This window comes from Pangasianodon hypophthalmus, chromosome 14 (assembly GCF_027358585.1).
Source record: "Pangasianodon hypophthalmus isolate fPanHyp1 chromosome 14, fPanHyp1.pri, whole genome shotgun sequence".
In the NCBI taxonomy this organism is placed as follows: Eukaryota; Metazoa; Chordata; class Actinopteri; order Siluriformes; family Pangasiidae; genus Pangasianodon; species Pangasianodon hypophthalmus.
In genome coordinates, this window is record NC_069723.1 from 5140104 (window position 1) to 5154920 (window position 14817).

General features: G+C 38.8%; 2 protein-coding genes and 1 long non-coding RNA gene across 5 annotated transcripts; 2 read left to right on the forward strand and 1 right to left on the reverse strand.

Moving 5' to 3' along the window:
- Window positions 1–2554: 2554 nt before the first annotated feature.
- anapc15 (anaphase promoting complex subunit 15) lies at window positions 2555–6718 on the forward strand. 2 transcript variants are annotated; one of them, XM_026943573.3, is made up of 5 exons: window positions 2555–2693; window positions 3543–3664; window positions 3877–3936; window positions 5028–5165; window positions 6325–6718. In XM_026943573.3, the coding sequence occupies exons 2-5, from the start codon at window positions 3545–3547 to the stop codon at window positions 6370–6372; spliced, it is 366 nt and encodes a 121-aa protein (XP_026799374.1). In that variant the 5' UTR covers window positions 2555–2693; window positions 3543–3544; the 3' UTR covers window positions 6373–6718. The 2 variants fall into 2 exon arrangements, with proteins under 2 accessions (XP_026799374.1, XP_034166822.1); XM_034310931.2 differs by lacking the exon at window positions 2555–2693 and adding an exon at window positions 2700–2831.
- Window positions 6719–8155: 1437 nt separating this feature from the next.
- tomt (transmembrane O-methyltransferase) lies at window positions 8156–9743 on the reverse strand. The gene is made up of 3 exons (XM_026943570.3): window positions 9482–9743; window positions 9177–9373; window positions 8156–8687 (listed from the first exon to the last, which is right to left on the reverse strand). The coding sequence occupies exons 1-3, from the start codon at window positions 9741–9743 to the stop codon at window positions 8367–8369; spliced, it is 780 nt and encodes a 259-aa protein (XP_026799371.1). The 3' UTR covers window positions 8156–8366.
- LOC128320252 (uncharacterized) lies at window positions 8718–10127 on the forward strand. 2 transcript variants are annotated; one of them, XR_008303713.1, is made up of 2 exons: window positions 8718–8909; window positions 9054–10127. It is a non-coding gene; the product is annotated as an uncharacterized LOC128320252 (long non-coding RNA). The 2 variants fall into 2 exon arrangements; XR_008303714.1 differs by having other exon boundaries at window positions 9094–10127.
- The last annotated feature ends 4690 nt before the right edge of the window (window positions 10128–14817 follow it).

Genomic DNA, 14817 nt, shown 5'->3' on the forward strand with positions numbered 1-14817 from the left:
AATGTGATTGAATCTTATTCTAAATTTTCAGGATATAAAATCAATTGGCATAAGTCAGAGGCTATGCCGGTATCAGGAGCGTGTTTTTCTTCCTCAATTAGTGCATTTAACTTTAAATGGATGCATAAAGGAATCAGATATTTGGGTATCCACCTTAGCCCTGATAGAGAACATATTAAATTTGAATATGGAACCTTTGTTGCAGAAACTACAGATAAAATTAGATAGCTGGAAAAAAATTAATTTAACTTCATGGGGAAAGGTTAATATAATAAAGATGATGGTTGCGCCGCAGTTTAATTACATATCGGGATGGTCCCTGTATCCATGCCTCACCAGATATATAAACGATATAATGCTATGATTAAGGACTTTTTATGGGAAGGTAAAAGACCCAGGATTAGAGTAAACAAATTATGTTTGCCTAGAGATAGGGGTGGTTTAGCATTGCTGAATGTAGAACTCTATAAAATAGCATTTGAAATGTCTAAGCTCACTAGACACTGGGGTGAGTGTGATTTAGATCTAGACTGGGTGCTAATAGAACAACAACTTACATCCCTTTTTCGGTCAATAGAGGCTTTTTCACAAAACCCAAAAGGAGAATTATATCATAATTTAACTAACCGAATATTGCTTCATGCTAGGGAAGTTTGGAAAGCTGTCCACAAAAAGCGTCAGATTTCTCACATGTGTCAATATTATTCTTCAGTATGGAATAACCCTCATGTTAAAGTAGGAAAAAAGCACCTGTTTTGGGGATATTGGTTTCAGATTAAAAACAATGAGTCCTCCCTTGTTACTGTGGGTGTAGTCACAGCAGCACAACTGATACTTAGATATTGGAAAGATATCCAATGTCCTACACTTAAAATGTGGATTGAATTGGATATGATTGAGAATGCATCATATGAAAAAATGTTAGCAAAACTGAATGGAAATCACACACACACATTGACATGTGGGAGAACTTCATTAAGATTGTCGCTTCAAAGGATGATTGATTAGACCCATGTTTGAATTATAATTTATCCATCCTGTTGTGCATTACATTGTGCCCTCCCCCCCTTTAAATTTAATTTTATTTATTTAACAAAAAAGAATTAAACAGACTGTATGTGACTATTTTTATAAAAGCTCTTGAATCCTAACTTTCATGAAAAGCGTTTACGTTTTTCATCATATTTAGTAGGGGTGCACAAACTTATTTAACCAAGCTTACTTCCATACTAATGATCTTTTCTTCCTGTTGAGCAGGAAGTTGTGAACACATGAGCTGAGTGAAGATGAATTGCGTGAATGATTGCTGTAAGAGTTTATCAAGGTGATCTTCTAAATGATATTAAACTTTTAGAGCTGTGCACTTCACATTTGTACATTTTAGTGTTCTTTCATTTTATCAGTGATTAATTACTATATTATTACACAGCACAACTGTCTGTGTGCTTCTTTGCATAAATTCTGAGGATATAAAAGCTTCATCACATCTCTCTTTTTATTTTTATTCTGTCTCTACCACACAAAAGCACTTTTATAGCTTTATTGCGCTTATTTTAAAAAACGATCACAAACACTGGGCCTAAAACATATCCATTATATCTATTTTGAAAAAGTTATATTACTTAAACTACTACCTTTATCAAATAAAGTAATTTCTAAAGTTAATATTTCATCCCAGCTGAGTTGTTCTATAAATCAGCGTTTTATCATTTGTGTTCATTTCTAGGTAACACCAGACCTATAAATTCTGGGTAATGTTCCATTAGGACCGTTGTACTTCTTTTCAGCATTATTCTTAAAACGTTTCAAGACATTATTAAAGGAGCAGTGTGTAAGGTTCAGAGCCCCCTGCTGCCTGTCAAGTGAATTACATCTGCAATTAAAACAGCATCACGTCTGACTCCGCTCCCCTTCTGACCTAATTTATAGGCAGGATTTATATTTAAGAATTAAAATTTTAGAATATATTTATATATAAAATGAATATATGATCTGTGTGTGACAGAACGTTTTCACCAGTTTTTTTTTTTTTTTTTTTTAGTACCACAGACATACTACAAACATGTTTCCTAACTTTAAAGCTTTTGAGGCAACAGAGTAATGGTTTTGACATGCAGATTTAGGTCACAATGCTAAATTGAACCATTATGTTTTAGCTATATTAGCCTCCTAACCCCAGTGCAAAACTAAGGTAGTAACCTTTACACACTTCTCAGCTAAGTTGAGTAAATTTGGGATAAAGGACATTTTCTAAGCAGGAAAACCCTCTGACCAGTCATGCACCAGACCCTGTGGGGAAATGTTTAATATTTACATGTATAATAAATAGATATAGTGCATGATTAGTAAACTTAGTAGATTACTGAAATTGTCTTTCAACAGCTTGTGCTGTGTGTAAGAAGGTGTGTGTGTTTGTGGGTGTAGGAATGTGAGGAAGAATAGAAGGTGACTCTTGCACAAGTTTAATTATCCTCAAGCCCTGTGTCTAAATTTAGCCATTAAATGTTTAACTCTCATAAGAAAAACTGTAAAACTGTTCTCAGGTCAGTCATGACCACACTGGCGGGAGAAACGTGGAACCGATTATCATTAGAGTTCTTTTTCGGGCGGGAAGACTTTCAACAGAACACCGACTTCCGCTCAGCTGGAGAATTTAAAATTTTGTATTGTCTAGGGTGAAACTCGTCCTTCAGGTAAGAATGTGGAGTAAAAATAGATGATCTGTGAGCTCGGTTTGTTGTAGAGTGTGTAATGACGCAGGGGCAGTATGTTTAATCACTTTATGGCTTTAATTCAGTGGGCGATATTAGCTTAAAGTTCAGGAGCTAAAGGTAAGTCGCTAACCATCTCTTTGGGTTTGATCCTAAATTATGACCTGCTCTCTATAAAGGTGCCCTACATGTGGTATGAGATAATGCCACTTACACCCATTGTAGTGCACTAGTGAGTATATTCGGGAATCATTTGGGACTCAGCCCAATTTTAAAGCAGATATACACAGTGAAATATGCGCTTAGTAATTGTGCTTGTGTGTGTGTGTGTGTGTGTGTGTGTGTGTGTGTGTGTGTGTGTGTGTGAGAGAGAGAGAGAGAGAGAGAGAGAGAGAGAGAGTGAGTCAGTCTAGCCTTTCACTGCGTTATGTTAGAAATAATTACATATTATATTTTATTAACTGCTCATTAATTCTCACAGGTGTCGTACATAACATTTCATAATAACATTAATGTTATTAAAATGAACTAGTCTGTGACATGTGGTGATTTATTTATTGATTTTCTGTTTTAAATCTATTTTCATTTAAAGATTATTTTGAGAGAGGTAATTTTAAATATATTATTTTTCTCAGCATTTGATGTATAGTGTTGTCAAATGAAGGATAAAAAATAAAAATATTGTTTATACTAATGTGTTGGGCTCTTCTTTCTAAAATTGTTTAATGTCTAATCTCAGCATGAAGATGTCTGAGCGGAGTTCCAGTTTGTTACTGTTTCATGATGTCAGAATTTGTTCTGTACTAATAATCATATTGTGTGTGTGATTAGACATGTCCACACTGTTCCCCTCTTTGTTCCCGAGGATGACAGAGTCTCTGTGGTTTAATCTGGACCGGCCGTGTGTGGACGAAACAGAACTTCAGCAGCAGGAGCAGCAGCACCAGACCTGGGTGAGATGCTGAGCAGAATGCTGTGTGTAGTTCAGTGCGTATGTATTTTACTGTAGTGTGTGTAGTTTAGTGTAGCATATGTGTTGTGTACTTTAGTGTAGTGTGTGTAGTGTAGTTTAGTGGTGTGTGTGTAGTGTGTGTGTGTGTGTATGTTTAGTGTAGTGTAGTTTTGTGTTGTGTAGTGTATGTGTGAAACCTGTGTGTTTTCTCAGTTACAGAACATTGCAGAGAAGGACAGTAACCTGATGCCCATCGGTCGGCCGGTGTTTGAGGTAAATCCACAGCGCAGTGAGCGTTCTGCGTTCTCAGTACTCAGTTCTGCGTACTCAATTCTGCTTTTTCAGTTCTTAGTACTCAGCTTTCTGCTTTTCTGCTTTTTCAGTTCTTAGTACTCAGCTTTCCCTTTCAGTTCTCAGTTCTCAGCTCTGCGTTCTCAGTACCCAGTACTCAGCTCTGCGTACTCAGTACTCAGCTCTGCGTTCTCAGTACTCAGCTCTGCGTTCTCAGTACTCAGCTCTGCGTTCTCAGTACCCAGTACTCAGCTCTGCGTTCTCAGTACTCAGCTCTGCATTCTCAGTACCCAGTACTCAGCTCTGTGTTCTCAGTACCCAGTACTCAGCTCAGCGTTCTCAGTACCCAGTACTCAGCTCTGCATTCTCAGTACTCAGCTCTGCGTTCTCAGTACCCAGTACTCAGCTCTGCGTTCTCAGTACTCAGCTCAGCGTTCTCAGTACCCAGTACTCAGCTCTGCATTCTCAGTACTCAGCTCTGCGTTCTCAGTACCCAGTACTCAGCTCTGCGTTCTCAGTACTCAGCTCAGCGTTCTCAGTACCCAGTACTCAGCTCAGCGTTCTCAGTACCCAGTACTCAGCTCAGCGTTCTCAGTACCCAGTACTCAGCTCTGCGTTCTCAGTACCCAGTACTCAGCTCTGCGTTCTCAGTTCTGTGTTCTCAGTTCTGTGTTCTTAGATCTCAATTCTCTCGTAGGCTGATCAGTAGGATGTTAAATGTTTAGAAAGATGAACACTGTGACGTGACTCTCAGCAGTGCTGATTTACATATTACGTAGAGCTGTAAAGGTGTAGAGAAGTTCCTGAGCGTCTTTTTAATCTTTCATGGGTGTTAAAAACGCAATTTCAGAATTTATTGTTGTGCACAGAATGTTTCTAATATTTTAAGATGACATGTTGAGGGGACGTTTAACGCTGTAAAATTGTTTAACTGTGTTGTGTGTTGATCATGATGATGAAGATGTGATGCTTAAGCAGCTGGTATTATAACCACGTTGATTCTTTAAAGTAAAAAAAAAAAAAAGACACTATTCACATGAGAGCAGTTCACTACTTCCTGTTATCACTTGCAGACGTTTGATGAGGAGGAAGAGGAGGATGATGAAGATGAGGAAGACAGTGAGGAGGACTCGGAGGAGGATGAGGACATGCAGGACATGGATGACATGAACATTTATAATGAGTTTCCTGATGATGGCGAGATAAACGAGGTCAGATTTCTGTTTTGAGTGTGTGTTATGCTGCATTTGATGGGAAAGATCTCATAATAACGTCATTTTCACTTCTGTGTGTTCAAGCTACAAAGTGGGGGCAAAACCATAAAAATCTCTGTGGTCCATGTCCATGTCTTTTGTTAGCTCCCTGCTAGGCAGCTAACTGTGCTGAATGATGTATATTTTCCTCAGAACAATGAGCTTGTATGGTCAGTGTTGTAGATTTAACAGGATAACATGTCTGTATGTTGACTGAGCTAAAGCTAATATGTGTATATAAAGTATACCTCATTTAAGAGTAAGAATTTCTGCTGTTTACTGTTGATGCTGTGAGTGGCCATGCTGAGGAGACCGTCCTGAATTCCTGAATTGAGGGGGCATATTCTTTGATTTGTCGTAGTCTGAGGTCAGAAATGAAGATTGTATGACCTTTAGTCGAATACAGCATCAGGTCACCTACAGTACAAAAACACACACACAAAGTCGAGGGTGTGTTGTCCCTGTACTGCAGAATACTTGACATTGACACGTTTTAGTTTGAGAGCGTTTACTTGTGTGTGTGTGTGTGTGTGTGTGTGTGTGTGTGTGTGTGTGTGTGTGTGTGTGTGTGAGAGAGAGAGAAAATTGCTTTTCTTCCTGTACAGGATGTTCAGAAATTAAAACTCCCTTTCTTCACCTCCTCTTTACTGATTAATTTCTAATAAAGTGTGATGTAGTACAGAGGGAAATTAACACCTTCTGAAATATAATTGCAATATAAATGTATGGAAATTGTATATAAATCATGTATAAATGTATATATTTTATATAAACACATCACTGATAAAGGATGAGGTAAATGTAAACAGGCCAATGTAACTGAGGTGTTTAGAGACCTGGCATTAGAAGTATGAGAACATTTTTTTCATGATTTATAATAATACTGCATCTCCTTTGAGAAGAATATCCTCTGATCCTGTTTCATTCTGACACACTCGTCTACAGCGACAGGAGGCAGAGCAACAGCACATGTTAAGCGTGTGATTAGTGTGCGATTAGTGTGTGATCTGTTAAAGCATACGTGATCAAACATAGTGCATACTGAAGGATATTGTGTGTGTGCGTGTGTTTGTGTGTGTGTGGGTGCATGTGCGTGTGCGCATATGTGTGTGTTTAGGTGGATATGGAGGGAGCAGATCAGGACCAGGACCAGTGGATGATCTGAACCTCATAACCTCATCTCAGCACAGCAGAGGAACACTTGCTTGTATGCCCACACTGCTCTCTGTGTGTGTGTGTGTGTGAGGGAGAGAGAGAGAGTGAGTGCTGACACTGTGCCAAGTGCCAGTGTCTTGTATTTAGTCTATTACACCGTCATCAAGGACAACTGTAGGAGTGTGAGCCCAAACACACAGGGTTCAATTCTTCTACTGCCTGGCATGTGACAGTAGAAACAAAGAGCTTATAAAGGTGTGTGTGTGTTGAGTTCCAGCTCAGTGTTAGTGTGTGAGTGTAATGACTAGGTTTTACATTTATATAAACAGTGTTTGTAAATAAAAATATTATTTGAATATTTATCGTACTGAAATCTTTTGCGTGTGTTTTAGGAGAAGTCTTTCAGTCCTGATGCAGAATACTGTGTAATGAATATGTATTTATGTAACGTAATGTGTTTGCGCCCCCAAGTGGATGCATTGTGCAAATAGATTATTTTCTCTTACAAAAACCCCATTATAATTTATATTAAAATGTCTAACACTAAGAGAACGTTACACTTTATTATTTATTACACAGGGTTTTACACAGACAGAGATTTGTGTACAGTGGATTATGGGTAACACATTTAACCCTGATACTGAAACTTCATCATATGAACAAATAATGTGAATATAATTAAGACAGATGACGTGTTCTGCTGTTTGGTGTGTTTATTTAAATGACTGATTAACTATTATTAATTAATTATTTTCTATGATTAACTAAACCTTAATTCTAGCGTTATGTATTAAATAAAAAAAATTAAAAATGTATTTAATTTTTCATGGATGTGTGGAAATTGAGGAACTAGAGTCAAATGAGACATTTAATGAGATTTATTGAGACAATAAATGAAAATCCCCATTTTTCTCTCTAATCATTTTATTTTTGTTTTTGAGCCTTTTCATTTAAATGTAGAATTTGTTTTTGAGAATTTCATTTATATGTTGAATTTTGCAACTTCACTTCTTTGATTCTTTCTTTGAACTGATTTATTCTACAACCATGGTTTTAAATTCTGTCCTCCATTTTATAACTAATTACAAACACTTATCTCTCATTAACTCAAAAATATATTCATTAAATCCATACACACTATAGAGACATGTAGGCATTGGTTCTTTTTCCCTCAGATATATTTTGTTTAATGTGTAAACAATAAAGGTCACCATGTGGGCCCACAGAGCTGCTGTGTTTTTGCTCCAAGATAAAACATTTATCAATAAATTTATTTTCTGCTTGGACTCTGAGAATGTAAAACAGTTTCACTGGAAACATAATTTAAAACTGCATTTTATTCATTTTTGTATCTGTGATGTTATAGAAACAGGCCTCTTTCAAATAAAAAGGTCTTTTTAACCACTTCCTGTCTATAAAGGTCAAAGGTTAAATATAATGGAATAATTTGAAAAACAGTTGTATGAATCCAGATTGTGAATATTTAAGTTTGAATGTTAGAGTTTCGTTAACATGAATTTTATGTAAAACTTTGATGATCTGATAAACTATCTATTTTATTTCCATGAAATACTGTTTGTAAAGTACAACTCGTTTTTTGGTTAATAGTAGCTAATATTAGCTAGCTGGCTTAGAAGGTTGCTAACATTGACATGAGATGAAAGTTTGTTGGTGAAAATAAATTCAATAGAGATTTTACTTTCATTGCATAATTTTGTTTCACAAAAATTCAGCTCATTTTAAATCATTATTTTTGTGACAAAGGCACAAATCTGTTAAAGTCTGCCATTGGATCTTACTGTATAATAGCTTTATTTTATTCAAAAGTGAATTTTACTGACATTTTTAACATTCTGTACCCAAAACTTTTTTAAATTGCATGTTACATTTTGTGCAGTTTAATTTTACTTGTTTCTGGGTTTTTCCATGAACATTTTGTTTACTGAGCTCATCCTCAGTATCTTTATTTTAAAATAAATAAGCTAACTGGCTCTCACATATCCTTCACTTAATGCCGCGGTACACGAGTTCGGCCATGCCGTCACGGATTCCCCGGATGTACTCCAGCGCAGCACGGTGCACGCGGTGTTCATAGAGGCCAGAGCGACGCACATGGCGCAGGAAGCTGGGAGCGCCAGGAAACACCACGTTATCGGCCAACACCATGGAGCCGTCGCCCAGCAGCCCACTGTCCTCCAGAGCCTGCAGGTCCGGCAGATAACACCGCTTCCAGTGGTCCATGAACACAAAGTCCAGACGCTCAATACCGAAATCCTCACGCAAACGGGGAATCACCTCATCAGAGGGTCGCACAATCAGCTCCACCTGCACCAGGACAAGGGTGAGGGGTCATAGGTCAAGAAAATTCAGAACTAGAACTAAACAGTGTGGTGGTTAAACTTCTCCTGATCTCTACCATATAGTGTTTAAACTTCTGAACTCTACAGCGTGGTATTTAAACTTCTCCTGATCTCTACATTCTGGTGTTTAAACTTCTCCTGACCTCTATGGTGTGGTGTTTAAATTTATCCTGACCTCTACGCTATGGTATTTAAACATTTCCTGAACTCTACAGAGTACTGTTTAAACTCATCCTGAACGCTATAGCATGATTAACACTTAATTACATGTCCATGTACACAATTTTTCCTTCTACCATTTTCATTTAGAATTTTTAATTTCTTATTACAGGGCTCAGACATGCTGACTGAAATATTTTTAATTTTGCCAGACTGCGTCGCTGATCGTTCTAAACACTACAGAAATGACATTTAGCAGGAGAATTAACACTGCTGAATTTTATCAATCTCTCACCGTGTCATCATCAAACCCAGCCAGTCGGATGATCTTCTCGGCCACACGTGCATTCCTCTCATCCATCTCCACCGAGTAGAGCCGAGCACCGAGAGGCAGTGAGCGAGCGATTCTCACTGTGGTGTAGCCGCAGTGAGTCCCCAGTTCTAACACCGTCAGAGGACAAAGCTCCTTCAGCAGACGGTCCAGAATCAAACCTGAGACATTGCAAGAAGTTTACTCCAACTTTACACTGTGTGTGTAATCTATACCTTTTTTAGGTCATATAGGGCTGATGAACTCGATTGTGTGTGTGAGATCTATACCTTTTTTAGGTCCTATATGGCTGATGAACTCGACATTGCTGCACCAGAGGTCAAAGGTATCGAGGATGCTGTCAGGATCTCCTGGTGTGGCGTGTGTGAGGACATACTGGTACACTCTCTCCTCCCTGCTGATGCCTGTCATAAAGTCCTGAACCCAGCGGAGCAGCACGGCCCGATAGAACAGCACGAAGTAGAACCGGTACCGGATGATCAGCGTGAGCAACAACGGCACGAAGGCCAGAGCAATGGCTGCAGACACCATTTCCCACAATGCACTGCTGCAGTTTAATATCAAGAGATGTTCACATTCTTCTTCACATGTGTTACAGCAAATAGCATGAGTAGTTAGCACTTGCAAGAAAAGGTTGTCCCCCCCCTTCTCATCCTCCATGACAATAATGACATCATGAAATATTATTTATTATTTAGTGAACCTGCAGCTCACTATCTCCACACACACAAAACACAACACATACCTTATTGTAAAACCTCTAGGCTCCGGCTGTTTCTTTCTCTAAACACACTTAAGTGAAATCATTCTAAATCATTTGATTGGCTGAGATATTTTTCTCTATTTATTTTGACTGGATGCTGACATTTCATGTGTAAAAAATGCTAGCATGCTAATAAAGGAAGATTCCTCAGACTACACATTCCTGTAATCATTTAGATCTACTCATGGTCCAGCTCACACTATGTAGTGTTTGTGTGTCAGAGAGGATGTAGCGTCCTAAATAAACAACTGATCAAATAAAGAGAGAAGTTTTACAGAAATGTAAATTAATATTTTGTACATAAATATAAATGAATGAAATGTGATTTGATCGAACAGCAAAACTGGAACATCATACTAATTCATGTCATCTGACCAAGATTCTACCACAATATCTGAATACATGTTTTGTTATGAATTTTTGGTTCCTGTGAGCTTCAGCTTAAGTTTAAAGTAACTAATATTTTATTCAGCTACTGAGTTACTCATTTATTTTATGTGTGATTCTATTGATTAGGACGTAAATAAAACTTTTTATTAGAACGGATTTCCTACCTTAAATAAGACATGAATAAACAGAACACGTGACTGGATTCATTCATTAAATACATTAATAAGCCACAAATTCAAATTCTTGTCCTGTGGCTCAGTTTGTGTCGCTTATGTTAGTGAGACACACACACACACACTGTGTGTGCGAAGAGGTTTTACTTTAAACAGACTTAGTACTGCTTTAGTTCTTCTATGTATAAGTTTTTTTTTCAGAACGTTCTATACCCCAGTAACCAGACACTGTTATCAAATACACACTGACATCTCAAGTCAGTCCATCAACGCTGACCACTCAACAGGAAAATGTTATTAGAGATATGGTGAGTAAAATACACAGCTCCTGAGGAATGATGTAGGAACAGACCTCAGAACAGTTGACTTCACTGAACACTAATGAACACTAAGACCTGACTGAACTGTACACAGTTATCACTGAAACACAAATGAACACTGCTAATGCTCATCAGAGGTACACAGCACGCACACACACACACACACACACACACATCTGCAGTCCAACTCACCTTGATGATGTCACTTACGGTTCCTGTGTGAGTTTCTTCTACCTTTCAGAAGAGAAGTCGAACTGAGGTGAACTGATCAGAAGGAGACTGTATTTCATTTCTGTATGTGTGGTGGACTGGTGACAGTATAGCCAATCAGCTCCCTGCTCTGAATTATTAATTAACCCCTGTGTGCTCCTCTTACACTGAGCAGCTCTGAGAACACACACACACACACACACACACACACACACAACTTCGAATTTATCACACCATGTCACTGAATTGATTAGACAGAAAAAAAAGATAAATCAGGTGCAGTTCTGAATATTTCTCTCCTTAAACACAGTCCAGGAAGTGCAGTGGGTTTCATCACCACAAAGCTTCTCCCCATGTCCATGTTGGTTTCCTCCTACCTCCCAGTAACATGCGAGAAGGAGGACTGGCTAAAATAAATTGCCCCTGTGTGAATGTGTGTGCGTGAGTGTGAGTGTGCTGTATGTATGTATGTATGTATGTATGTATGTGTGTGTGGTGTCCTGCATGCCAACCAGGGTGTATTCCCACTGTCATTGCCCAGTGTTGAGGAAGATGAAGTTGTTATTTTAACTTCATTAGAGACATTAATGAGGAAAACATTCTGCCTTTAATGGAGCATTCACGTTAGCACAAAATTTCACAAGTCAACATCACACGAGGAAATGCATTAAACATTTTTAGTTTTACATCAAGAACAACAGTGTATCAGGTTACATGGAGATATTACAATTCAATTCAATTCAATTCATTTTTATTTGTATAGCGCTTTTTACAAAGGTCATTGTCTCAAAGCAGCTTTACACAAACAAAAGTAAAGTGAAGTGTGTGTGTGTGCCGTCTCTGATGAGCAAGCAGGGCGACGGTGGCAAGGAAAAACTCCCTGAGATGGTGATAGGAAGAAACCTTGAGAGGAACCAGGCTCAACAGAGAACCCATCCTCATATGGGTTTACACTGTAGTGCACGTGTGTGTGAGCACAATGTGTGTTGGTGTAGTCCATGGAAAACAGCTGAAGCGTTTTCGTGGCAGTGTGAAGCATTGCCGGTGGACAGGTCCAGAGTGAAGGGGGGGGAGGTCTGGATCACCAGCAGCTCAGGAGTGATGCTCATCTGGTCCAGAGCGTAGGGGGGTCTGTATCACCGGTAGCTCAGGAGTGTAGCACGGCAGAAAGAGAAGGAAAGTGGTTAGGTACACTCACAGTCACCGTGTGGAGATAAAACTCAACATCCACGAGTCCCCCAGATCTACTCCTTTGATAAAAACACTAGTCGCTAAATGCTAGGTTAAATAAATAAGTCTTCAACCTCGACTTAAACACTGAGACCGTGTCTGCTTCACGTACATTAACTGGGAGACTATTCCATAATTTTGGGGCTTGGTAAGAGAAAGCTCTGCCCCCTGCCGTGGTTTTGGCAATGCGTGGTACTGATAGACAGCCTGCATCTTTAGAGCGAAGTAGGCGCGGCGGAACGTAAGGTACTAACATATCGCTTAAATACAGCGGAGCGAGACCGTTTAATGCTTTATAGGTTAGGAGTAATATTTTAAAATCGATGCGGAATCTTACTGGGAGCCAGTGTAATGTAGATAAGACTGGCGTGATATGCTCATACTTCCTAGTCCTAGTAAGGACCCTCGCTGCTGCGTTCTGAACTATCTGAAGCTTATTTATGCATCTAGACGAACATCCAGATAGTAAAGCATTACAGTAATCTAATCTGGACGTGATAAATGCATGGACTAGTTTTTCAGCATCACTTAGCGAAATTATATTTCTAATCTTAGCGATATTTCTGAGGTGGAAAAATGCTAACCTGCTTACATTATCTACATGCGCCTCAAATGAGAGATTAGAGTCTATAATCACACCGAGATCTTTTACTGTTAGACTACTTGAAACAGAGAGACCATCTAAAGTAACAGTGTGATCTCTAAACTTACTTCTAGCGGCTTGCGGTCCCAGTACCAGAACCTCTGTTTTTTCTGGGTTTAGCAGGAGAAAGTTGCTTAGCATCCAGTCTCTTATGTCTATCGCACATGCCTCAACTTTCTTTAACTGGCTGTTCTCATCTGGCCTAGCTGAGACGTATAACTGTGTGTCATCAGCATAACAATGGAAGCTAATATTATGTTTACGGATTATGTTACCTAAAGGGAGCATGTATAACGTGAAAAGCAGTGGGCCTAAGACTGAACCCTGCGGAACGCCATATTCTACTCGATAACGTGCTGAGTGGTCACCGTTTACATCTACAAACTGATAACGATCAGTTAAATAAGATCTAAACCAGTCGAGGGCTGAGCCCTTAATTCCTACGACCTTTTCTAGTCTGTGAAGGAGGATAGTATGGTCGATAGTGCCGAACGCTGCGCTAAGGTCGAGTAAAATTAATAGACTAATGCAACCCCCATCAGAGGCTAATAGCAAGTCATTGACTACTTTAACTAATGCTGTCTCTGTGCTGTGGTGGGGCCTGAAACCTGACTGATAAAGTTCATAGATATTATTACTTTGTAGATATGAAATTAGCTGATGCGCTACTACTTTCTCTAATATTTTAGATAGAAAGGGAAGGTTTGAAATCGGCCTATAGTTAGTTAAGTCGTTAGGGTCAAGGTCTGGTTTCTTCACTAGTGGTTTAATAACAGCTAATTTAAGTGATTTTGGAACGTACCCATTGCTCAGTGAGGCGTTAACTATTTTAAGCAGGGGTTCACTTACGGTTCCAACTATTTGCTTAAGAAGACGTGTTGGTACCGGATCTAATAGACAGGTTGATGATTTAGCAGAAGAGATGAGCGAGATTAAATCATTCTCTTCAAGAGGAGTAAAACTTTCTAAGCTCTGATCTATGGTTAGTCTATCCTCCTAGTCTATTGTATAATTTGGACTTTGGGCCTGTATCTTCTGCCTAATGTTTTTAATTTTGCTATCAAAGAATTTCATGAAATCGTTACTTTTGTATGCTGTTATTGTGGAGATTTCTGTCGATGTCTTATTCCTAGTTAATTCTGCTATGGTGTTAAATAAGAATTTAGGATTACTTTTATTATTTTCTATAAGCGTTGATAAGTAAGTGGACCTAGCTTGCCTTAGAGCTTTTTTTATAGGCTAAAATACTGTCTTTCCATGCTATTTTAAATGCTAGGAGTTTGGTCTGGTGCCATTTACGCTCTAGCTTTCGGGCGTTCTGTTTTAGAGAGCGGGTGTGGTCACTATACCACGGAGCGAGTTTCTTATCTTTAATTGTTTTTCTTCTAAGTGGGGCTACATTATCTAAGGTACAGCGGAATGTCGACTCTAAAAATTCTGTCGCCTGTTCGAGTTCTAAAGGGTCTGATGGTGACCCTATACTAGCGGATAATTCTGGTAGGTGATTAATAAAGCTCTGCGCGGTCGCAGGTGTTATTGTACGGCTAATTCGGTAGCGCGGTTCTGTGTGTACAATGCTACTGTGACGCACACAAAACGAAATCAGACTGTGATCTGATATTGCCTCAGACTGCGGGATTATCACTACATCGGTTATATTAACTCCAAAAGATAATATTAAGTCTAACGTATGACCTGCTTTATGTGTGGATCCTACAACACACTGATTGACTCCCAATGAGTCAAGTATGGATGTAAACGCTATCTTCAGCGGGTTGCCTATATTCTCAAAATGAATGTTAAAGTCTCCGGTAATTAACGCTCGGTACACAGAAACAACTAGGTTTGATAGGAAATCTGTAAATTCACTAAGAAA